Consider the following 26,263-nt stretch of genomic DNA (forward strand, 5'->3'; position numbering starts at 1 on the left):
GATACCAAGCTCCATGTAAACAAAGACTCAATTCTCCTCGTCCCACTGCGTCTCTATTGGGGAGGAAGGGAGGGTCATTTAATTTATATATTCACCGGGTAAGTATATTCAAAAATTTATTTTATAATTAAAATATCATTTTTAAATATTTAACTTAGCCAGTGAATATATAGCTGATTCACACCCAGGATGGTGGGTAGAGACCAGTAAAATATGTTTACATTTTATGAGCTAAGAGTTTTTATTTCATTTTAGAAGTTATCAAAATAACAAAAACAAAATAAATAGGTACCTGGTAAGGAAGTCGACTTGTACGATTACTCTGCCTTATAAGTACGTCTTCCTTACGGAGCCTCGCAATCCTCTTAGGATGCTGATAGACCCCTAGGAGCTGAAGTATCAAGGGCTGCAACCCATACAACAGGACCTCATCAAACCCCTAATCTGGGCGCTCTCAAGAAATGACTTTGACCACCCGCCAAATCAACCAGCATGCGAAAGGCTTCTTAGCCTTCCGGACAACCAATAAAAACAACATTAAAAACATTTCAAGAGACAGATTAAAAGGATATGGAATTAGGGAATTGTAGTGGTTGAGCCCTCACCCACTACTGCACTCGCTGCTATGAATGGTCCCAGTGTGTAGCAGTTCTCGTAAAGAGACTGGACATCTTTTAAATAAAAAGACGCGAACACTGACTTGCTTCTCCAATAGGTTGCGTCCATTATACTTCGCAGAGATCTATTTTGCTTAAAGGCCACGGAAGTTGCTACAGCTCTAACTTCGTGCGTCTTCACCTTAAGCAAAGCTTGGTCTTCCTCACTCAGATGTGAATGAGCTTCTCGTATTAACAATCTGATAAAGTATGATAAAGCATTCTTTGACATAGGCAAAGATGGTTTCTTAACTGAACACCATAAAGCTTCAGATTGGCCTCGTAAAGGTTTGGTACGCTTTAAATAGAACTTAAGAGCTCTAACAGGGCATAAGACTCTTTCTAGTTCATTGCCTACGATCTCCGATAAGCTGGGAATATCGAAAGATTTAGGCCAAGGCCGAGAAGGCAGCTCATTTTTGGCTAGAAAACCAAGTTGCAGCAAACAGGTGGCTTTTTCTGACGAAAATCCGATGTTCTTGCTGAAGGCATGAATCTCACTGACTCTTTTAGCCGAGGCTAAGCATACCAGGAAAAGAGTCTTTAGAGTGAGATCTTTCAGGGAGGCTGATTGTAACGGCTCAAACCTGTCTGACATGAGGAATCTTAGCACCACGTCTAAATTCCATCCAGGGGTAGCCAAACGACGCTCCTTGGTGGTCTCAAAAGACTTAAGGAGGTCTTGAAGATCTTTACTGTTGGAAAGATCTAAGCCTCTATGCCGGAAGACTGATGCCAACATGCTTCTGTAGCCCTTGATAGTGGGAGCTGAAAGGGATCGTCCTTTTCTCAGGTATAAGAGAAAATCAGCTATTTGAGCTACAGAGGTACTGGTCGAGGATACAGAAACTGACTTGCACCAGTCTCGGAAGACTTCCCACTTCGACTGGAAGACTCTAATGGTGGACGCTCTCCTTGCTCTAGCAATCGCACTGGCTGCCTCCTTCGAAAAGCCTCTAGCTCTCGAGAGTCTTTCGATAGTCTGAAGGCAGTCAGACGAAGAGCGAGGAGGCTTTGGTGTACCTTCTTTACGTGAGGCTGACGTAGAAGGTCCACCCTTAGAGGAAGACTTCTGGGAACGTCTACTAGCCATCGAAGTACCTCGGTGAACCATTCTCTCGCGGGCCAGAGGGGAGCAACTAACGTCAACCTTGTCCCTTCGTGAGAGGCGAACTTCTGCAGTACCTTGTTGACAATCTTGAACGGTGGGAATGCGTAGAGATCCAGATGTGACCAGTCTAGGAGGAAGGCATCTATATGTATTGCTGCTGGGTCCGGGACTGGGGAGCAATAGATTGGAAGCCTCTTGGTCAGCGAGGTTGCAAAGAGATCTATGGTTGGTTGGCCCCAAGTGGCCCCAAGTCTCTTGCACACATCCTTGTGGAGGGTCCATTCTGTTGGAATTACTTGCCCTTTCCGACTGAGACAATCTGCTATGACATTCAAGTTGCCTTGGATGAACCTCGTTACTAGGGAGATGTCTTGACCTTTTGACCAGATGAGCAGGTCCCTTGCGATCTCGTACAACGTCAGTGAGTGGGTACCTCCTTGTTTGGAGATGTACGCCAAGGCCGTGGTGTTGTCCGAGTTTACTTCCACAACTTGGCCTCGAAGGAGATACTCGAAGCTTTTCAAGGCCAGATGAACTGCCAACAGCTCCTTGCAGTTGATATGCATGCTCCTCTGACTCGAGTTCCACAGACCTGAGCATTCCCGACCGTCCAGTGTCGCGCCCCAGCCCAAGTCCGATGCGTCCGAGAAGAGAACGTGGTGGGGAGTCTGAACAGCCAGGGGAAGACCCTCTCTTAGGTTGATATTGTCCTTCCACCAAGTCAGACAAGACTTTATCTTTCCGGAAATCGAGATCGAGACCGCTTCTAGCGTCTTGTCCTTTTTCCAGTGAAAAGCCAGATGGTATTGAAGAGGACGGAGGTGTAGTCTTCCTAGTGATACAAACTGTTCCAGGGATGACAGCGTCCCCACCAGACTCATCCACAGCCTGACTGAGCAGCGTTCCTTCTTCAGCATCTTCTGGATGGATAGCAGGGCTTGATCTATTCTGGGGGCTGATCGTCTTGTTGTTCAGCAACGTCCTCATCAGATAGTTCCTCATCCGAAAACTGATGAGGAAACGGCAACGGAGTGGGCAACGTCTGGCTCGCTGAGTCCGGTCGCACTGGTGCATGCGTGACGGAGCCGGACGCAACGTCATGGAACTGCTGCACAGTCTGTGAACTGTCAACAACCATGGGTGCGCGAGGAAGCACAGCGTCCACCCGAGACTGTCTAGACCGTCTGGGTTGTGCAGTCAACACCATACCAGGTTGCTGAGGTTGACGCACCGCGTCACAACAAGTCACCTCTGCTGGTTGTTGAACGTCCTGAACGTCAACAACCACCTCCGAGCGTCGCTTAACGTCAACGTGCGGCTGGCAACCCACACTGGGTCGCATCGGTGGAGGAACCACCTCAACTGGTAGACGCGAGAAGGTTACCTCAGCGTCAACAGGATGCACAACCGACCGGTTGGAAGGTTGTTGGCCAGAAGGTTCGGCAGCAACCTTCTCCGCATTAAAGTCCTCTATCAAGGACGCAAGCTTGGACTGCATGTCTTGCAGCAAAGCCCATTTAGGGTCTACGGGAGCAGGTGCGGCAACAGACGGGGTTAGCGACTGAGGCGGTACCGCTTTCCATCCCTGAAAGCCTTGTTTATGCATGACATAATTGTACAGCAAAACTTCAAAGGCTCGAAAACCGCTGTGAAGTTGACCTGTAAAAAACTTGGAGCGTCTCCTGGCCAGGCGCCAGGGAGAGTCTACGAGATTTGAGAAGTCTATCTGGGCAGAGGCATGAACTCCTAAGCCGAGAACTTCTCTCGTGTCATATCAGACTCTCGCTCTATAAGCCAGTTTAAAAGAAGGGAAAGCAAAGGCTGTATCCCCCAAACTCCTCCTGGTGATAAACCAGTCGCCTAGCAAACGTAAAGCTCTCTAGGAGAGCGAGAGAGCACTAGCTTATAAACAACGGCTTCGAAGTAGCTAGGCCTAGTGTAAACTCTGAAGTCTAGGCGAACGAGGAGCAGCAGTTACAAAAAGATCCGGACAAAGATCCTTAAAAAAATCATCATGATTTAATTAAAGTCCAAAGAGGGCTAAGCAGCTTTAGGCTCCTCTCCGTCTGACAGAGTCCTCAAGGGAATAGCAGTAGGAGGGGGAACAGCAACTTCCTCATCTACAGGAACCTTGTCCGATAAAAGCTGAGTCTCAAGCAAGGGAGACACCTACAGTGGTGGCAATGCTTTACAAGCAGAGTCCACAAGCACTGGTGCATTAGTAGCAGACCAGGACGCAACGTCATGTAACTGCTTGACAGTCTGTGAACTGTCAACAACTGAACTGTCAACAACAACAGGTGCGTGAGGACGCACAGCGTCCACTCGAGACTGCTTTGACTGCCTAGAATGAGCAGTCAAAACAACTCTAGAATGCGGAGGTTGACGCACAGTGTCAAAACAAGTCAACTCCGATTGTTAGCGAACGTCCTGAACGTCAACAGGAGCATCAGCAAGTGGCCTAACGTCCAAATGTGGCTGAAAATCCACACGAGACCGCATCGAGTGTGGTTCTAAACAACCTGACTGACGTGACTTAGCCACGCCAACGTTAACAGGAAGCACAAAGGAACGTTAGGTTGGCTGAAAGCCAGGATATCGATGAGATAAACGGCTAGACTCAACGGACTAATCGGCAGAATAGTCTTCCATAAGGGAGGCAAGCATATTCTGCATGTCTTGCCGTACAACCCATTAAGGATCAACGGAAATGGTTGTGGTAAGAGACGAGGGTAACGTCTGTGACCGCAACACTTTGCCAACAAAAAAGACTCTCGGAGTCTGTGTTACGCTTTTGTTAGGCGGCGAGCAGTTTTCCGAGACTGCATAGGGTCAGAGCTGTCCTAATGGCTGCAAGCAGGACGCTGGACCTGTCCTGAAAGGACTGACTTTCGCTTAAGGGCTTCGAAACCTTATTACAGGTTTCTTATGCGAAAAGCCTTCGGATGACGAGGAGAAAAAACGTCTCTCTCGCCTTATGGTAGGGGAGATCTTGGTAAGATACACCCGATACCATAGAGAGAAACGTCTGTTCGTTGATCAAGGCCTCTCGAACCCATAAGTCATTCGACATTACTTCTCCCCTGGGTTTGGGAGCTTGCAAGAGGTCCCGGACTAGGTGAACGACAGGCACGAACAGACGAACCCTCGGACGCAACACTGTAACACTTAGCGCAATATCACTTTATCACTTCGATTTTCTGTTTTGCACTTATTTCACTGAAATCGAAACTTTTACTGATTTCTACCTGAAGCACGCAATTCTACCCTCATCAAAAGGTAGTAATTGCGAAATCAGTCGTATAATGCAAGCTCATTAATACCAGCAAAAAACAGAAAACATATTTTAAGATAAAAAATTCAGTGGCTGGGGAAGAGACTAAACACTAGTTCCTTCAAAACTACGTTTTCAATCTCTAACCGCACATAGCCTGGGGACGAGAATAAAAACTAAAAACGTTTTATCCTCTCTCCCCGTACCGAGACTAGGGACGAGAGCAACTCGAGAACAACGTTACCCGCTTGAACGGAACGTTTTCTCTCCTCTCTCTCCCTCCGTCTCTATCTCTCTCTCTCTTTCTCTCTTGATTTCGCACCTAAGAGAAGAGCCCAATTACATTTCGTCAAAAAAAAACATGTTATTTGACCAAAGGAAAAAACTGAAAGGTTTTTCAATTAAAAAGTTCCTTTAAAATAGAATTAAAAAAATTTAAGCTTTGAAAGAAGAATGAACAAAACGTCAGAATCGATTTACTCTTTCTGCAAAGTGAAACCGTGATACTCTCTCTCTCTATCGTAACGATAGAGCGTAAACTGCGTAGTATAAATAAAGTAAACGTTAGTTCATCTTTGAAAATAGTACGAAGACTATTCAAAGAAATTCTTTCATAAAATATTTATTAAAAATATTCATTTAAAAGGTTTTAAATCATTAGCTCTTTAAAAGCTATTTACGATTGCAAAGGGCTCAACGTTGTTTAACTTCGGTTTCCAAGTTAGGACCGCCTACTCTCAGGAAAGGTCGCATATAAACAAAACATTAAAATTTATTTTTTATGTTTATTATAAATGGAAAGTTAATCGAAGAGGCCTAATAAAGGCGGAGAGATATAAAATATATAGAGGAAAATCTATAATTAATTTATAACGTGATAAGATAATTACTAAAAGCCTAAACACACTTCCGTCTAAGGGAAGGGTCGGCCATTTAAGAGTCAAAGAAAGTCCATGCTCTCTTTATCACCAAAAATTAAATCTATCCAAAACGAGTTCAAGATTTAAGATGAAGAAAAAACACCTGCACTGCGAAAGCTCAAACCAGAATATAGTACTTCACCAAAGATGATGGGAAAAACTCCAGGTTTCAACAGCGAGTAAAGTACGTCTTGTCGACACGTCGATAGAGAGAAAATTGAGTCTTTGTTTACATGGAGCTTGGTATCTGGCCGACAGCTGGCGCTGATGGGCACACCCGCAACCTGTATAGCGATCGCTGGCGAGTTTTTTTGTACAGTTTTTTGTCTGTCGAGCAACAGAGTTGCAGCTATATATTCACCGGCTAAGTTAAATATTTAAAAATAAAAGATATGATGAGAGTAAACAACAGGAAAAATTACATTACTTTAGAATAGTTTTATAACTCACTGTTGGAAATATGTTAAAAGAATATGTTGGGAAAACTGGTAGAGGACTGCAAATACTCTATGCTTACAGGAAGACAGATGAGCTTACTCTACTATTGCTATAGCTAGCCCTGATTTAGATCATAATCACAGAATTGATTTTAATCAGATCAAATAAATTCATAAAACCTGGATATTGGCTTTAAAATCATAAGTGGAGATACCACAATTCATGCAATAGATATTTTTGATAACACTAAACCTCAAAAATCAGTAAGATAGCATTATTAGTTAGATAATTTTTAGGTCAGTTTTTAAAAGCCATAAAGCTTCATATACTTCGGTGATTCCTCTTTTTTACACATGCACAAGCTCATGGCATGGCTGAAATTGATCAGTCATGATGTCAACACCAATGGTGAGCAACAAGTGCAAGACATAAGCATTATCCATTTGAAAAACAGGCTCCAACCAAGACAATAGGAAAGGATTCGTAACAGGCTGTGAAACATGACAAATTCGAAGATAATTTGTATTTTTCCTAACCATACAAACCTTAGCTATTTACAAAGGGTATTACTTTTAGCGTAGCTGAAATGGCGAGCCATTAGAATTTAACGAGGGTGTATTACCCCCGCGCTAGTTAGCGGGGGGGTAGGGGAGTGGTAGCTAGCTACCCCTCCTCCCCCTCACACACAGGTGAATACTCACTTTCACTTAGAGGTAGGACTTGTCTTGGGGGACAGGGCTGGCGGGCAAATATGTGTAAATAGCTAAGGTTTGTATGGTTAGGAAAAATACAAATTATCTTCGAATTTGTCATTTGTTCCGTAACCGAAATACAAACCACGCTATTTACAAAGGGTGACTTATCCCTTAGGAAGGGTGGAAAGTCCCCAGCCATACTGGCTTTGGCTTTACCCGGGGACTCAGAATCCGAGTGAGTCGCACTCGAGAAAAGGAGTCCCTGCACCTCACAAGTTCCTTGCACCGCAAGGAACCATGTGGCCTACGTAAGCTTGTGTGTGAAGGAAGAAGTGTGACCCGTCTTAGGCAGTTGACCTGGAGTTCCAGAAGGAACTCTGGGTTAAGACGTTCCCAATACCACCTCGTCAGGGTATGGGGGACGCGACAGTATTGACTCAATACTCGGAACACAAGGAAGCATGGTTTACCTGCAGAGGTTCGAGGTCAGCTATGCAGAGACCAGGATGCTGCTTCCCCGTAGAGGGGATGATGAAGAAAGAAGTAAGGGCCAGACATACTTCTTTCGTTCATGCAGACTAAAACCTGATAACAATGCCCTCAACCTTCTGCTACCTGTCCAAAAAGGAGCCTGAGGTTAGACCAGCTGTTGTGTAGCCACCACAGAGCGATAGAAAACGTATCGAGACTCCTGTGGGTCACGCCCTGCAGGAAGCGGGCTGCGAAGGTCATCAGACGCTTCCAGACTCCAGCTTGTAGCACCTGCGTCACAGAGTAGTATTACTCGAAGGCGAGGGACGTTGCGATGTATCCAACATCGTGCTGTAGGGCGACGTGACGGGGGAGGGTCTGAAGACAGGTCGAGATGAATGTCCTTGAGTCCGGGCTGAAGAGGTATACTGGTGACTCTCCCCCCATGTCCTCCTTGTGTTCCCAAATCGGCTGCAACTGAGGCCAAACTGCAGCTGTTCCCAGCGCTAACCTCTCGATTCCTGTACTGGCAAGAAAGAGAAGGTCTTGGGACATCAGACACAGAATGGAGACTCAAAATCTTGAATGAATCGGACCGAAGGGTCGGGACCCTCAGATTCTGAGTCTAGCCAACAACTCAGGAGCGAGCCTGAATGTTGCCTTCCCCTCTTCCTTAGAAAGGGGGGGAGTAGTAAGAGACCAAGAAGATTGCTCACACACTGGCCGTGGCCAGAGTGAGCAGAAGACCCAGGGCGGAATACAATCCGAGGCCTGTCGTAAAAGGGTCTTGAGAAGATCTCTTAAAGGACTAAAAGTCCGAGCCATGCTCCAAGTTGGAGGTCTTCCTCCGACTAGGGCAGGGACGATCGTAGCTTCGCATGAGCGAGGATAGATCCAGCGGGCAGGAAAAAGTTATTCCTTTAAGCCTGAAGGTCAGGGAAAGGCTGAGCGACAGGCTTCATTGCCAAGAGCGGAAAGGAGTTTCCTCCCGCCGAAAGGCAATAAGACCGTTATTGCTGGAGAAGAGGCCTCACGGGAAGAAGTATATCTCCCACGGCACCAACCACCTTAGACTCTTCACTTTGCCTGGGAGACCCCTGTGGATGACTATCGCAGATGACGCGACCTCCGTACCGCGACTGTAGCGGGTTGTCTCTTCTAGAGGAGGAAGCGTAGTGTCTCCAGGCATGAAGCCGAAGCGACGCCCCGGTTCGGGAGAGATGTCGCAGTGTGGTTGCTTGAGTAGTCTGCGCCGTGGGAGAAGCTCTCCCGGGAGTTCCGTCAGGGGAAGCAGAGGGTCCAGAAACCGTTCTGCACATAGTCCCAGTGGAGCTCTCCCATTGAAAGGTTGACAGACAACCTGGTTTTGTTGAGACCCATTGTCCGCAGACAAAAAGGAGGGAAGACGCAGGCGTCGAAGTTGTCCCACCATCACCGGAATGCATCTTGCCAGAGTCTCGGGGTCTGAGACTGGGGGGAAAACTAGCGGAAGCTTGAGGTTCCAAGCTGTCGCGATCAGGTCCCCCAGACCAGCACTTGCTGGTTACCCAAGGTCAAAGACCCCTAGGTACACTCTCTCTATGAGGCTCTGCTCGGATAGTCTGAGAGAGACATTCCCCTGCCTGGAATGAGAGAGCCGATGGTGGAATTGAGAGAATCTCAATCATCCCGATATCTCTACTGCAAGATGTGAAGGTGTGAAAATGCGTCCCCTGCTGGTTAGCATGAAGTCGACACGCAACGGGGCGACTTGGCAGGAGCGGTAGGATCTGAAGAGGGGCCAGACTAAGGCCCTTAAGCCTGCCTGAATGATGGAGAGGTATCCTTCAGGTCTTGACCATAGGCCTGGACCGGAACATGCCCCCCCCCCCTTTCCTTTGACGAGTCCGAGAACCGCATCAAGAATGTGGGGAAAGGACGAGAATATCCACTACCATCAAGAGGCTCCATAGGTCAACACCCATTGCAGGTTTAATAGTTCCGCTGGTCCCATAGGGCCAGGGAGTCCGGTTAAACATTGCCTGAAGCCACCGGAACTTGGATCGCCCCACATGGAACTTATCCTGAGGCGACCGTTCGGACTATAAACGGGTCAATGAGGAAAGAAGAACTAGGAAACGTTCCAAGGTAGGGCTGAAAACTCTGCTTGACTGAGAACAGGTACTGCGACTCTCCTCAGTCTTGCCACGGTGAACCGAAAGGAAGGCTCGGAGGATGTGGTAACAGAATCTGGCGTCCCCAGGTGGTCACCCATCCAAGTACCGACGTTGCTTAACCTCGCTGGACGGACGAGAAGCGGGGTTTCCAACGTGGTAAGGCGGTTGACTCAATATCATGGCCAGATACTCCAGATGTTGAGGCAGAGGAAGAGAAGGCTCCAAGCAAAATACCATGAGCCCACACTCATGGTCAGCATTCGGAAGCTTTTCCCGGCGCTGAATCAGGTCGAAACCCGAGCCTACCGGAGTTGACCAGCCCTCCAAACAGCAGAGGAGGCGGAAGTCTGCACCTGAGCGGCCAAGAGGAAGGCAGGGAGAGTTCTCTGGGGAAACAAACCTGCTATGCCACGGCGGGATAGCCACACTGCATCATAAGCAGGAATACTTGCAGTTTAGGCTGAATTCGACGAGCACCCTGGAAGATGGATGGAATGGAAACTGAAAGTACCCGTCCTTCCGATCCAGGGTTAAAGGAGTCCTGTCGCCTCGTTACCAGTCTGATCGATTCTGCTGGTCTACGCTGGCCGAAGTTTGTTCGACAAACTTGATCAGGGCTGAGAGGTCGACTATGGACGTCCCCTCTCAGATCCTTCCTTACAAGAAAGGATCGACTGAGGGGGCCGGGGGTGAAGCCGTCGATGATCCTAAGGAAGACCTTCGCCTAAGGTATGGATCATTCTGCCCAACCGGGCAACTCTGCTGATGCTATGGCATAGAGGTTCAGAGACACTGAATTCGCTGACAGAGACGGCAGGCGCGATATCCTTGGCTACTCACAGAGATTGTGCGGGAATGGGCATCGGGAAGCTGTCATTCGGATGAGTAACCTTAAGCATCCTCCCGGCGAAAAAACCTGCAATCCTAGAGTTCGTGAACTCCTTTTAGGACTATGCCCCCCCCGGGGGAGTCTCCCGTGCCATCTGTTCCTGACAGGAGGAAACTGCAATTGGACACCTTGTCCCAGTTGTCGTAGCCGATAACTTAGGCCGACGTGGTTGAAAGAAAAGGGAGCTGGAGCCCTGCAGAGTCTGGAAGAAAGCGCCTTGGAGGAGTGAAACCGGAAGTCGATTTACTCCGCACAGCAGATGTTTAAGTCTCTGTCCTTGGGCAAAGACAAAACTCTTCTCAAGGATGGAAGGGTGTCTGAGGTCGTTGACCTCCACAGATGAGACACCCGAAGGAAGCCTTCAGTCAGTGCGTCCAGATGGTACAACATCGAGCTTGTCCGCAAGTAGATACTTAACGACGAAAGGCCAAGGTGCCTGAGCTCGAGAGGAGGAAAGTACCCTTGATCTTCCTGTAGCTTCCTTGAACCAAACCTCGGGCCGTAACCGAGGAGGGAAAGAACCTGGTAAGCTCCCAGAGGAAGAGGTAAGCAGTCACCCCTTGTCCGATGGAGAAATCTTCAACGGAAAGCCCCCCCGCCAAAAATCCTTCCAGGGCGGGAGAAGGAGAGAGTACTCGTGCAGGAGAGGGGACCCTCGAGACCGACCTCTTGGGAACCAACTTCGCCCTGGGGGAAGTCACCACGAAGTCCACTCCTCTCTTTCTCTTCAGCGTAGGAGAGACAGCCGCTGGTTTGTTACCCTGGCCGGTGAGTGCTGGTTTCATAAACCTCATTAACGCCCGTGCCAGCGGATCAAACCATGTCTGCTGCTCCAAGGACACAGAGTCCGAAATCCTCGCTAAGGTGAAAGGGATCGGGCGATCCTTTGGAGAGGACACGACGGTTCCTGCCTGAAAAGAAGGTGGGAAGAATGCTGTACTGACCTGTCTTCGTCCTGCACTACCAACCTGTGCTTGGATGGAGGTGATCCCGAGTGCCGCCTAGGAGCACGCGTCCCTGCTGCTACCACCGGCTGTGGAATTCGCCGCGAACTATGGTCGCGCGAGGGCGAACGGTCGCGCAAAGGCGAATGGTCGCGCGGGCGCACAGGCGAGTGGTCGCGCGGGCGCGCAGGCGAGCGGTCGTGAGGGCGCGCAGGCGAGCGGTCGCGAGGGCGCGCAGGCGAGCGATCGCGCGGGCGCGCAGGCGAGCGATCGCGCGGGCGAGCGATCGCGCGGGCGCGCAGGCGAGCGATCGCGCGGGCGCGCAGGCGAATGGGCGTGACGGCGAGGGATCGTGCTGCCGCGTAGGTGAAGAAGATCGCTGGCGGTAAGCGATGGCGAGCAGCATGTGTAGGTGAATGATCGCGTGATAGGGTGCGATGGTGATCAGCATCCGCAAGAGGGCGATCGTTCAGGGTTGTGCGATGAGGAGCAGCATGCGAAGCGGGCAATCGTTCAGGGTTGTGCGATGGCGAGCAGCATGCGCAGGTGAATGATCGCGTGAAAGGGTGCGATGGTGATCAGCATCCGCAAGAGGGCGATCGTTCAGGGTTGTGCGATGAGGAGCAGCATGCGAAGCGGGCAATCGTTCAGGGTTGTGCGATGGCGAGCAGCATGCGCAGGTGAATGATCGCGTGAAAGGGTGCGATGGTGATCAGCATCCGCAAGAGGGCGATCGTTCAGGGTTGTGCGATGAGGAGCAGCATGCGAAGCGGGCAATCGTTCAGGGTTGTGCGATGGCGAGCAGCATGCGCAGGTTAATGATCGCGTGAAAGGGTGCGATGGTGATCAGCATCCGCAAGAGGGCGATCGTTCAGGGTTGTGCGATGAGGAGCAGCATGCGAAGCGGGCAATCGTTCAGGGTTGTGCGATGGCGATCAGCATCCGCAGTTGAGGGTCGCGCGATGGCGATCAGCATCCGCAGTTGAGGGTCGCGCGATGGCGATCAGCATCCGCAGTTGAGGGTCGCGCGATGGCGATCAGCATCCGCAGTTGAGGGTCGCGCGATGGCGATCAGCATCCGCAGTTGAGGGTCGCGCGATGGCGATCAGCATCCGCAGTTGAGGGTCGCGCGATGGCGATCAGCATCCGCAGTTGAGGGTCGCGCGATGGCGATCAGCATCCGCAGTTGAGGGTCGCGCGATGGCGATCAGCATCCGCAGTTGAGCTAGTAGCTGGCGAACCATGTTCCTTCAGAAGTGTTGGAGAACGTTGGCGTGCCAGCTGTAACACACGTGGGCGATCCGGAGATCGCTGGCGAGCTGATGATCGCTGACGAGCTGACGATCGCTGACGAGCTGACGATCGCTGACGAGCTGATGATCGCTGACGAGCTGATGATCGCTGACGAGCTGATGATCGCTGACGAGCAGAAGGCTACGCGTGGAAGCCCGCGCAAAGAAGAAGAGTCCTTGACCCCGACCTGAACCTAAGTTCTAGATCGCGAGGGCGAACGTGGGCGCACAGGGCACGTAACAGGAACTGCAGGGAAGATCATCTTGAAAGCGCTGACGAACAGGAGAGCGCTGACGAACAGAAGGGCGCGCAGGGAAACCCTGACACGCAAGGGAAGAACCCCCGTGGGGGCAACCCTTTGCCCCGAAGGGATCGTTGTCCGCCGGGAGACTGATGTCCGTCGGAAGACCGCTGTCCGTCGGGAAGACCGTTGTCCGTCGGGAAGACCGTTGCCCGTCGGAAGACGAGATTAGACTGCTGTCCATCTGCACCAAGACGGAAGATCGAGAAAAAGAAGTTGTAGGCTGCAAACGGAGATTCAAAAAGGCGCCTCAAACACCCTTATAGGGAGATGAGAGGCCCTTACGACGAGGCGGACGGAGGGCCTTACGGCGAGGGAGGCCAACAGCAACAGCAACAGAAGAAACCTCCGAAGAGGAGTCTCTATGAGTGTACTCTCTCGCGAACGAAAGAGAAACACTTCGTGGAAGAGACTGGTCAGCCAGTGACCTAAAAGGGGCAATCCTCCGAAGAGGAGATCCTGCAGTTGCCCAGCCCCTTGAGCGAAACTGCAGGTGCGACCGCTCAGCACCAAGAGCATAGTCGCACGAAAAAAAGGCAAGAGAAGAACCCCCCAAAAGAGGAAAAGCTCAAGCCTGGACAGGAAAAAACTTCCCTCGGAAGGAAAGTTATCCGCCCAAGGAGGCAAGCCTCCTGACTGTTCTAAAATGAACTGGAGAGCTGTCCGTCGACACGGGAGTACTACCAGTAGAAGGAGACACGCCCCTGACGACAATACAAGGGGGAGGCAGCAACAGCCGAATCCCCAGGACTCAACCAGACAGCTCACACCGTTGCTATATTACAGAAACGAACTAGATCGGTAACTGTAAAAAATAAAACAAATAATATTAGTACACATTCATTCCCCCGGGAAGGCTCCGAAGAGGAATCCCGAGGAAAAGGAACAAGAATTACACAATAGGCACGTGCCCTCACAACCACTTACACTCGCGGAAGGAGAGCTGTAACCAAAACAGAATTATAACAATTATAATTATGTAACTATGTAATTATGTAATTTAAAAATGAATGAACACTAAAGAAAAAAACGAAAACCCCGAAAGGAATCGTTCTACAAGCTGAAAAATTAACAACTACAATTAGATTCATAAACTAATTGAGACAAAATGTACGGCGTAGCAACCCCACCCACACGGGAAGGAAGCTACAAGGGCGTAGTAAAACATAGTAAAAGGGTGAACGACCTCAAGAGAGAGAGAGAGAGAAAGACCGAAGTCAAACTCGATCGCAACCCATAAAATTAGGCCGTGGAGGCCTAACTGCCGAGGCCTCCACGTAGATATCGTACACTACACACACACATCTGAAAAGGAAACTTACTTATTTCTATACTCAAATATATATACAAACATGAAAACATGTTTACATATATATTGAGTAAAAGAAAAGTAAGCGATTAAGTAAAGACAAAACAGACAATGGCTGCCAAGCGAGGACCAAGACAGAGACGTCTGTCACAGTCCGAGCCAAAAGTGAAAGTGAGTATTCACCTGTGTGTGAGGGGGAGGAGGGGTAGCTAGCTACCACTCCCCTACCCCCCCGCTAACTAGCGCGGGGGTAATACACCCTCGTTAAATTCTAATGGCTCGCCATTTCAGCTACGCTAAAAGTAATACCCTTTGTAAATAGCGTGGTTTGTATTTCGGTTACGGAACAAACTTAGTTACCTGGTGGAAAGCTATTTTACCTTCCAAACTATTCAATCTTTGGCAACTGCAATACCTTCTTAATCTGTTGTTTTAGATTTGATTCTTATTTTGGTAATTTCATAATTCTTATCTTGCTATTGAAATATCTTCTTTTTAATTTACCTTCAAACAACTGTAAATCGTTTACTTTTTCAGCTAAAGAGGCCCTTTAGAAAAAGTGCAAAGGGTAAGACTTTAAATATAAGTACAGTACAATCATCCAATGATACATATTTATAACAATAATAACAAGAGTTCAGCACACTAATGATGAAAATAATAACAATAATATGTACCCGTAATAAGAAATATAATAATAATAATCATAGTAATACTGCACCTAAATCACTGGAGGAAAGTGAGGAAGTGTAATACCTCATAGAGCAAGAAATCAACTCCATACATAATTTGTCCCATTGTTATTTATATAATTTCCGTTGCTAGAAAACACTTCTTACTCACCTAAATACTTATACTTGTTGCGTAAGAAATGCTGAATGAATAAAGCCCTTTTCTTTGCAGGTAAAGACTGCCACCACTTTCTGAAACCTCGGCCAACTAAAATTGCAGTAACCTTACTCAAAGGCCTCAAGATTGCAAGCAAGAGTGGATTGACATAACGAGGTCTGAAAATATTCAAGGAATCTTCAATCATAAATTAAAGAGTGAATTACAGCAATATAAATCCTGGTCTTGATTATTTAAATGAAGCAGACCAAATTTTACACAAAAAATACGATGAATACCAGGAGGGACAAAAATTCACAAATTTGTTTAAGTACAGTAATTTGCATTTTTCCAAATACAAACCTGAGTACTTTGATAGGAGTGTAACTTCAGCAAAGCTGAAACAACTGCTAAAAATTTAACAAGGTAGTTTTAACTCGCAGCAAGTGATGAGGAAGCTCCGTCCACTGTCAGTCAACTAAACATAACAAATATGGAAGTAATTTGTATTTTTCCCAACATACAAACCTGGAGCTATTTATAGGGCATTACTTTCGGCAATGCTGAAAACCAGCCGGGACAATTTTAGTGAGGGATAATTACCCCATCCACTAGTTAGCGCGGGAGGGGGTTGGGGTAGACTGGCTACCTCACTCACTCACACCTGTCGGTTGAGTAACCACTTTTGCTTTCAGGCAGGACTTCTAGGAGGACAGGGTGGTGGGCCAATTTGTATAAATAGCCCCAAGTTTGTATGTTAGGAAAAATACAAATCATTTCCAAATTTGTTATTTGTTCCGACACAGATACAAACCTTTGCTATTTATAGGGTGATTTACTCTTAGGAGGGAGGAAGTTCTACAAAGTAGCCTTGGTCATGACCGGGGGTTCCCTCTAATTGATCTTTGATCTAATTAGTAGGAACCCTACCCTCGCTAAAATCAAAGTAGTTACAAGGTAACTCAATGATAGCGGCCTGCAGAAGCTTGTGTGAGAGAGACTCGTGGCTTGTCTTTACGTAGGAACTCTAGGATAAGCATGAGTTCTAAGACATATCCAATACCCTCCCTCATGAGGTATTGGTGACGTAACAAAGTATTTATTCATACTCAGGATGCACAAAGGAAATGAATCTTACCCGCAGAGGGGTGAGGTCAGCTATGCTTCGGTCTTACAGAGCTGTTTCCCCAGGGGGGGAGAAGGTGGAAGAAAGAAGGGAGTCAGACATTCTTTTCATTCACCCTAGACTAACCCGGGTAATCTCAGCCCTCATCCCTCTGCTACTTGTCCATCAAGGAGCCTGAGGCATTAGATCACTTGTTGTGGGGCCATCACAGGACCAATGGAAGAGGTTTCCATGCTCTTGTGGGTTACGTCTTTCAGGTAGTGGGCTGTGAAGGTCGTCTGACGCTTCCACATGCCCGCTTGCAATACCTGTGCCACAGAAAAACTCTTCTTGAACGCCAGAGACGTTGCAATGCCTCTGATGTCATGAGCTCTGGATCGGTTGGACAGAGGAGGGTCTGGATATAGAGCGTATTCGATTACTTTCCTTATCCAGGAGGAAATAGTATTCCTCGTGACCCTCCTCTTGACCTTCCCAGTGCTGACAAAAAGTGCTTGTACACGGGGGCAAGCTTTTGCTGTTCTTCTTAAGTAACACCTCCGACTCCTTACTGGACATAATAACAGTTGGTCTGGATCTTCGGTTACCGAATGAAGATTCTCTATCCAAAATGAGCCGAACCTGGAGTCCGGCACACCCAGATTTTGAGTCTTAGCTACAAACTCAAGGACGTAGTTGAGGATTACTTCCCCCATCTCCTAGAGTGGAAGACATCAGCATATGGACCATGAAGTTCGCTGACTCTCTTGGCCGAAGCAAGAGAGAGCAAGAACACCGTCTTCCACGTGAGGTGGCGATCAGAGGCTTGGCGTAGTGGTTCATAGGAGAAGCCCTTCAGAGACCTGAGAACCTGAACCACATTCCAAGGGGGGTCTTAGCTCTGCCTGGGGACAAGTAAGCTTGTAACTACATATGAGCAAAGAAAGTCCCAACGAGGAGGAAATATCGACTCCTTTCAGTCTAAAGGCGAGACTCAAGGCTGAGCGGTAGCCTTTGACTGCCGAGACCGAGAGAAGCATTTCTTCCCGAAGGTATACAAGAAATTCTGCTATAGTTGGAACAGATGCATCGAGGGGAGAGATACCCCTTCCACGACACCAACCACAGAAAACTGACCACATCGCCTGGTAGACTGCCTCTGTGGATCTCCTGAGGTGTCCAACCATTATTTTCGCAACCAGTTGGGAAAAGCCTCTCTATGTGAGGAGATGCTGGATAGTCTCCAGGCGTGAAGTTGTTGGCATGTGGTTGCTTGAGGAGGTCGTTCTGTGGAGGGAGCTCCCTCGGGATCTCTGTAAGGAGATGCAGAAGGTCCAGGAACCATTCTGCGTGATGCCATAGCGGAGCTACGAGGGTCATTTGCAAGTTGTTGCTTGCTCGTACCTGGTTGAGGACTTTTCTCATCAGACAGAACAGGGGAATCGCGTAAGCGTCCAGGTTTATCCACCATTGTTGGAAAGCATCTTGCTAAAGAGCTTGGGGATCCGGGACTGGGGAGCAGTACAATGGGAGTCTGAAATTCAGGGCCGTTGTGAGCAGATCCACAGTTGGAGAACCCCACAAAGTCAGGACTTTGTTGGCTATCAGAGGATTCAAAGACCACTCGGTGCCAACTGTCTGAGTCACTCTGCTCAGCTTGTCTGCTAGCACATTTCGCTTGCCCGGAATGAAGCGAGCTCATAGAGTCACCGAGTTGTCCTCTGCCCATCTGAGTATCTCTACTGCAAGATGGCACAGCTGGTGCGAAAAGGTACCGCCCTGTTTGCTTAGATAAGCTACTACCGTGGTGTTGTCGCTCATCAACACCACAGAGTGCCCTGCCAGGATCTGGTGGAACTTTTTGAGGGCCAGAAAGGCTACCCTCATCTCTAAGAGATTTATGTGCTGGTACTTTTCTGATGTCACCGTGATTGTTTAACTTGTAAGTTGATGGAGTGGTGAAAGAGGTGAATGCTCGAGTGCTTGGACGAGGATTGAAACTGGTAGACGAGAATGACCATGAATGGGAGGTAAATCAGTTGTTGTTTGCGGATGATACTGTACTGGTTGCAGACGCGGAAGAGAAGCTTGGCTGATTAGTGACAGAATTTGGAAGGGTGTGTGAGAGAAGGAAGTTGGGAGTTAATGTGGGTAAGAGTAAGGTTATGAGATGTACGAAAAGGGAAGGTGGTGCGAGGTTGAATGTCATGTTGAATGGAGAGTTACTTGAGGAGGTGGATCAGTTTAAGTATTTGGAGTCTATTGTTGCACAAATGGTGGAGTGGAAGTATATGTATGTCAGGGAGTGAATGAAGGATGCAAAGTGTTGGGGCCAGTTAAGGGAGTAGTAAAAAATAGAGGGTTGGGCATGAATGTAAAGAGAGTTCTGTATGAGAAAGTGATTGTACAAACTGTGATGTATGGATCGGAGTTGTGGGGAATGAAAGTGACAGAGAGACAGAAATTGAATGTTTGAGATGAAGTGTCTAAGGAGTATGGCTGGTGTATCTCGAGTAGATAGGGTTAGGAACGAAGTAGTGAGGGTGAGAACGGGTGTAAGAAATGAGTTAGCAGCTAGAGTGGATATGAATGTGTTGAGGTGGTTTGGCCATGTTGAGAGAATGGAAAATGGCTGTCTGCTAAAGAAGGTGATGAATGCATGAGTCGATGGGAGAAGTACAAGAGGAAGGCCAAGGTTTGGGTGGATGGATGGAGTGAAGGAAGCTCTGGGTGATAGGAGGATAGATGTGAGAGAGGCAAGAGAGCGTGCTAGAAATAGGAATGAATGGTGAGCGATTGTGACGCAGTTCCGGTAGGCCCTGCTGCTTCCTCCTGTGCCTTGGATGACCGCGGAGGTAGCAGCAGTAGGGGATTCAGCGTTATGAAGCTTCATCTGTGGTATATAATGTGGGAGGGTGGGCTGTGCCACCCTAGCAGTACCAGCCGAACTCGGTTGAGTCCCTTGTCAGGCTGGGAGGAACATAGAGAGGAGACGTCCCCTTTTTTGTTTCATTTGTTTGATGTCAGCTACCCCCCAAAATTGGGGGAAGTGCCTTGGTATATGTATGTACTTTTCTGATTCAGACCATTGGCCTCAGATGTAATGGTGCAGCACGTGACCCCACCACCCTTCTTTTGATGCATCCAAAAAAAGCATCAATTCCGGGGGGAGAGCCGAGAAGATCGACCCCTTTGCAAAGGTTCGGCTCCGCCAGCCACCACCTGAGGTCCAACTGTTTCTCTAGCCCTATGCGGACTAGGTTATCCCGGGAATCGGAGTGTTGGTTCCACTGGAATTTTAGTCGCCACTGGAGGGATCTCATCCTGAGGTGACTGTTGGGGACCAGTCGGGTCAGGGAAGAGAGGTGACCGAGAAGGCGAAGCCAATACTGCACCAAGAGCTCTTTATCGACTGAGGAAGACCTGTGCTATCTCCCTCAGTCTCTGGATCCTTTCGTATACCAGTTCTTGAGAGGGGAGCAGTTGAGACTTCTCGAGGTCTACCACAATCCCCAGATCCTGGCAAAACCTTAGAGGCTCGTCTCGGTGGCGGAGAAGGGCCGCCTCCGAGTCTCCCAGGATCAGCCAGTCGTCCAAGTATCTTAGGAGACGGATGCCGGCTCTGTGAGCCCAAGATGATACTAGGGCGAATACTCTTGTGAATACCTGGGGTGCTGTGGAAAGACCGAAACACAGTACCCTGAACTGGTAATGCTTCCGATTGAACATGAATCTCAGATACTTCCTGGAAGACAGGTGAACTGGGATCTGGAAGTAGACGTCCTTTAGATCTAGAGTGCAAATGATGTCCTGGGGTCTTATCGCTTGTCCGACTGTGTCGGCCGTCTCCATCCTGAAAGGTGTCTGTTCGACAAACCTGTTCAGGGCCGAGAGATCGATGACTGGTCTCCGGTCTCCAGACGCCTTTTTCACAAGAAAGAGTCGACTGTAAAAGCCTGGGGACCCGTCGAGGACCTCCTGAAGAGGGTCCTTCTCCTACATGGACTGGACTTCTGCCCTGAGGGCAAACTCCCGTGCTGACCCCTTCGCGCAGGAGTTCGATAAAATCGGCACTCGAGTCAGTGGAGGGAGAGAGAGCTTGAACGGGATACGAAACCCAGAACGAATCACCTCGACCGTCCAGGGTTCGGCCCCGTGGTGAAGCCACCTCTGCCAGCAGCTTTGCAGGCATCCCCCCACAAGTGGGCAAATGAGAGGATTGCCTGTCCTATTGGGACCGCTCAGCCGGATCCCTTCTTACCCTTTCCTCCACGAAAGGACTTTTTGCTGTGAAAGGCCGGCTTCGCACCTTTTTTACCCTGCTATTTTGGGTCTCTAGCCCTCTTCAGTTGCAGGTTTTGCTGTGCTCTTCCACTGTAGTTGAGAGGGGTAAGGTCTAGCTGTTAAGACCTTTTGGATGAGGTAGTCCTGACTGGACTTCCTCCACCTCTCTGCTACCCGCTCGACATCCTCGGGATGGAACAAAGAATTGCCTCAAAAAGAGCATTTCTCAGTCTCGCTACTTCGGACTAAGGGAGATGTCTATGGAACTTGCCTATGATTGTATCTCTCCTCTTCAGGATAGTGTTGGCCCAAAGGTTCACTACCTGATGGGAGAGGAACTCGATGGCCCGAGTGCCAGACAATAGGAAAGTCTCCAAAGACTTCCTGGAGGACTCCCGAGACAGGTCCTTAGACCGCATCAGTTGTCCTAAAGATCCTAACCAGAAATCTATCCGCGAAGTAGCCTGCATTGTGTACTTCGCCACCTTCTCCTGGTTCTGGATTTCAGAGGCCGAAAAGGAGACTAGAAGTCCCTTAAGTTTCCCGAAGGGTATGGCCTTCGAGAGTGCCTCTATAGAGTTGTCAAGAGGCAGCGTTGGAAGAGATTCCCCGAAGATCTCGTAGTACCTCCTCTGAAACACATACGGAGGAGGTAGGAGCTTGGAGGATGACCTGGAGCGGAGAGAGGAGCTGGAGTGGAGAGAGGAGGTGGACCCAGTTGCCTGGGACACTGTCCAGGTGTCCACCCCACCCCTACTTCAATGCATCAGAACACAGATGTAAATCTGAAGGTGAAAAGTCGAGTGAGATTCCTCTGGTAAAGTTTCTCTCATCGAGCCACAATGCTAGTTCACTCCTGACCTCCTTTAATACAGGGGATCCTTGTTGGCTACCCAGTGATCCTTCAAGCACCAGTGAAAGGATCTCCAATGGAGACGCCCATGAACAACAAGCTACTCCAACGAGAAGACATCATTGCCGAACTGGAACAGCCGTGTTGGACAGAAAGGGTCGTGAAACTTTCTGGAGCTTGCTCATGCAATCATCTGAAGGAAAGACTTTCGCTGCTGCTGAATAATCAGCATGCCCAGGTACATGTACTTCAACCTCTGCTTTTTATGATATTCCCAATTTACCAAAATCCCCAAAATACAAGAAGATACTCTCGCTCTTGATGTAACTGCCTCTCCAAAGAGGCCAGAATAAACCAATTGTCGATACATCAAAAAAAGTATCTTTAGTGAGTGGGCACAAGAGGCTACTAATGTGAACACCCAATTGAATACCTGGGAAGCCATACACAGTCCAAAATACAGTCTTGAACTGGTACACCATACTATAGAGGGAGAAGCAAAGGTATTTTTGATAGGTCTGATGAACAAACGCCTCTAAGTACGTGGCTTATAGACCCACCAAAAACATGAATCTCCCTCTCAGATAAAAGACAACACATACCGCATTGTTTTTCTCATGAACTTTAACTGACGCACAAACTTGTTCAGAGGAGAGAGGTCGATGACCTGTCTCCAGCTCCCATCACATTCTCCACCAGGAAAAGACGACTATAATAGCCCAGAGATCAGTCTTGAACAATTTCAAACATGTTCTTCTCCAACATCACTACAACCTTTGCCTGCAAGGCTAGGGTATTCATTGATATTGAGAGATCTGATAGGAACTCGATCAGATTAAGAGATAGGGAAGGACGGTGGTCCAGAAAGGGAAGTAACCGTACCGATAAATACTCCCCACTCAAGTCTCGGCCCCATGTCTCTGCCACATTACCCAGTGGTGAGGCAAAAAAAAAAAAAAAAAAAAAAAAAAAAAAAAAAAAAAAAAAAAAAAACTTACTCTCCGTGTTTCCCTCTCCCTAGCCTCTTCCCTTCACCAACCCTCCAGAAAGGAGTAAGTTGTGGTGATCTAAAAGACTGTGCCTGCACAGGCTCTTTTTGAGACTAGGTCACGGGCGCAGTGGAACAGGATCTCAGAACAGGAACTGGGCCTTTCCTCGAACCTAAGCCTGCAGGTCTGGCTAAACCCGACAGTTTTGTTGTTTTCCCTTCAAAGAGCCATAGACCTTAAAGGCAACAAGCCCAGTGGATCAGGGAGAACTGTGAAGCTGTCCTCCATGAATCTTCCACTGCCTGTACAAGACTCTCTGGAAGCAGAGACATGGCAACATGCACCGACGAGTTCTTCAACGCCAACATCGCCTCCAGGCTAACCTGTTTTGAGAAGCAAGAGACCACAGCATCTCGCCTATTCATAAACCAAGTTAGCCCACAAGTTTTGCTGTCTGGGGATCCAGGAAGGTGACTGCCTTCCCTTCGGACAGCATAAGGCTCTTGTACTTCTCCAAAGGCTCCGTGGTTGAAAACCTTGTCGACTTTGCAATATACTTCACTACACCCAACCACTGGTTGAGCCAGGACACAGTATGGACAGAGGCCAAGGCTGAGACCTTTATAGCTGCTGACTTAGAGGCTGAGAAGGACGTGCCTTCTGCCTTGAATCCCTCCACTTGCAGCCATGATGTGTTGCAATAGTTCTCAGAGTGTAGTGCTGTGGTACAGTATAAGTATGGGGAGGGTTAAATACAGTATAATCCTAGGGGACTAGTTACACAAACCCACTACAAATGCCTAATTTTGAGTTTGTCAAACAAGCTGTAATTGCAAAATGTATAGCACAATTAATGATGGGTAAGCCTTATTGAAATAAATTTCTTTCATCCTCAACTTCCCCCCTCTAGGACCAGCTACCAAGACATCATACCAAATTACCAAGAAGAGACCACAGTAACTGAACTGGGTAGAATATTTGTCCTATATATCGATTAATTTATTCTAGGAAATTTCAATACAAAAAATGTTATTTTCATTAGTAAAATAAATTTTTGAATATACTTACCCGATGATCATATAGCTGTCAGCTCTGCTGCCCGACAGAAAAACCTACGGGCGGAATACGCCAGCGATCGCTATACAGGTGGGGGTGTACATCAACAGCGCCATCTGTCAAGTAGGTACTCAAGTACTCGATGTCAACACAGAACCAATTTTCTCCTCTGTCCACTGGGTCTCTATGGGGAGGACGGGTGGGTCCTTTAATTTATGATCATCGGGTAAGTATATTCAAAAATTTATTTTACTAATGAAAATAACATTTTTCAATATTAAACTTACCCGATGATCATATAGCTGATTCACACCCAGGGGGGTGGGTAGAGACCAGCATTACATGTTGACATTATTATGAGCTAAGTATTCCGTATTTCATTTTAGCAGTTATTCAAAATAACAAACATAAAATAAATAAGTACCTGGTAAAAAAGTCGACTTGAACAATTACTCTGCCTTTTTAAGTACGTCTTCCTTACTGAGCCTCGCGATCCTCATAGGATGCTGAGCGACTCCTAGGAGCTGAAGTATGAAGGGTTGCAACCCATACTAAAGGTCCTCATCAAAATGTTATTTTCATTAGTAAAATAAATTTTTGAATATACTTACCCGATGATCATATAGCTGTCAGCTCTGCTGCCCGACAGAAAAACCTACGGGCGGAATACGCCAGCGATCGCTATACAGGTGGGGGTGTACATCAACAGCGCCATCTGTCAAGTAGGTACTCAAGTACTCGATGTCAACACAGAACCAATTTTCTCCTCTGTCCACTGGGTCTCTATGGGGAGGACGGGTGGGTCCTTTAATTTATGATCATCGGGTAAGTATATTCAAAAATTTATTTTACTAATGAAAATAACATTTTTCAATATTAAACTTACCCGATGATCATATAGCTGATTCACACCCAGGGGGGTGGGTAGAGACCAGCATTACATGTTGACATTATTATGAGCTAAGTATTCCGTATTTCATTTTAGCAGTTATTCAAAATAACAAACATAAAATAAATAAGTACCTGGTAAGGAAGTCGACTTGAACAATTACTCTGCCTTTTTAAGTACGTCTTCCTTACTGAGCCTCGCGATCCTCATAGGAAGCTGAGCGACTCCTAGGAGCTGAAGTATGAAGGGTTGCAACCCATACTAAAGGTCCTCATCAAAACCTCTAATCTAGGCGCTTCTCAAGAAATGACTTTGACCACCCGCCAAATCAAGTAGGATGCGAAAGGCTTCTTAGCCTTCCGGACAACCCAAAAACAATAATAACATTTCAAGAGAAAGATTAAAAAGGTTATGGAATTAGGGAATTGTAGTGGTGGAGCCCTCACCACTACTGCACTCGTTGCTACGAATGGTCCCAGATTGTAGCAGTTCTCGTAAAGAGACTGGACATTCTTAAGATAAAAGACGCGAACACTGATTTGCTTTTCCAATAGGTTGCGTCGAATATCTTTGCAGAGATCTATTTTATTTAAAGGCCACAGAAGTTGCGACAGCTCTAACTTCATGTGTCCTTACCTTCAGCAAAGCTTGGTCTTCCTCATTCAGATGGGAATGAGCTTCTCGTATTAACAGTCTGATAAAATAGGATAAAGCATTCTCTGACATAGGCAAAGATGGATTCTTAACTGAACACCATAAAGCTTCAGACGGGCCTCGTAAAGGTTTTTAAATAGAACTTAAGAGCTCTTACAGGACATAATACTCTTTCTAGTTCATTTCCAACCATACGATAAGTTTGGAATATCGAACGATATTGGTCAAGGCCGAGAAGGCAGCTCGTGTTTGGCTAGAAAACCAAGTTGTAGAACATGTAGCCGTTTCGGATGAGAATCCGATGTTCTTGCTGAAGGCATGAATCTCACTGACTCTTTTAGCTGTGGTTAAGCATATCAGGAAAAGAGTCTTAAAGGTGAGATCTTTCAGGGAGGCTGATTGAAGCGGTCCGAACCTGTCTGACATAAGGAATCTTAGTACCACGTCTAAATTCCAACCAGGTGTAACCAAACGACGCTCCTTTGTGGTCTCAAAAGACTTAAAGAGGTCCTGTAGATCTTTATTGTTGGAAAGATCTAAGCCTCTGTGACGGAAGACTGATGCCAACATGCTTCTGTAACCCTTGAAAGTGGGAGCTGAAAGAGATCGTTCTTTCCTCAGATATAAGAGAAAGTCAGCTATTTGAGTTACAGAGGTACTGGTCGGGGATACGGATACTGACTTGCACCAGTTTCGGAAGATTTCCCACTTCGATTGGTAGATTCTAAGGGTGGATGTTCTCCTTGCTCTAGCAAACGCTCTGGTTGCCTCCTTCGAAAAGCCTCTAGCTCTTGCGAGTCTTTCGGTAGTCTGAAGGCAGTCAGACGAAGAGCGTGGAGGCCTTGGTGTACCTTCTTTACGCGAGGCTGACGTAGAAGGTCCACCCTTAGGGGAAGTGTTCTGGGAACGTCTACTAGCCATCGAAGTACCTCGGTGAGTCATTCTCTCGCGGGCCAGAGGGAAGCAACTAGCGTCAACCTTGTCCCTTCGTGAGAGGCGAACTTCTGCAGTACCTTGTTGACAATCTTGAACGGAGGGAATGCATATAGATCTAGATGTGACCAATCTAGTAGAAAGGCATCTATATGAACTACTGCTGGGTCCGGGATAGGTGAGCAAACTATTGGGAGCCTCTTGGTCATCGAGGT

The 26,263-nt window shown here is 47.7% G+C and overlaps 1 protein-coding gene across 3 annotated transcripts in view; it reads right to left on the reverse strand.

Annotated features, from left to right (window-relative positions):
- The window catches only part of LOC137618181 (metalloendopeptidase OMA1, mitochondrial-like), a 105,949-nt gene that overhangs the window by 56,835 nt on the left and 22,851 nt on the right, over positions 1 to 26,263 (reverse strand). For all 3 annotated transcript variants that reach the window (XM_068348248.1, XM_068348247.1, XM_068348249.1), the window contains exon 3: positions 15,301 to 15,464. In XM_068348248.1, the coding sequence (XP_068204349.1) occupies positions 15,301 to 15,464 (164 nt within the window). The remainder of the gene's footprint in view (positions 1 to 15,300; positions 15,465 to 26,263) is intronic.

Source organism: Palaemon carinicauda, chromosome 24 (genome assembly GCF_036898095.1).
Source record: "Palaemon carinicauda isolate YSFRI2023 chromosome 24, ASM3689809v2, whole genome shotgun sequence".
Classification (NCBI taxonomy): Eukaryota; Metazoa; Arthropoda; class Malacostraca; order Decapoda; family Palaemonidae; genus Palaemon; species Palaemon carinicauda.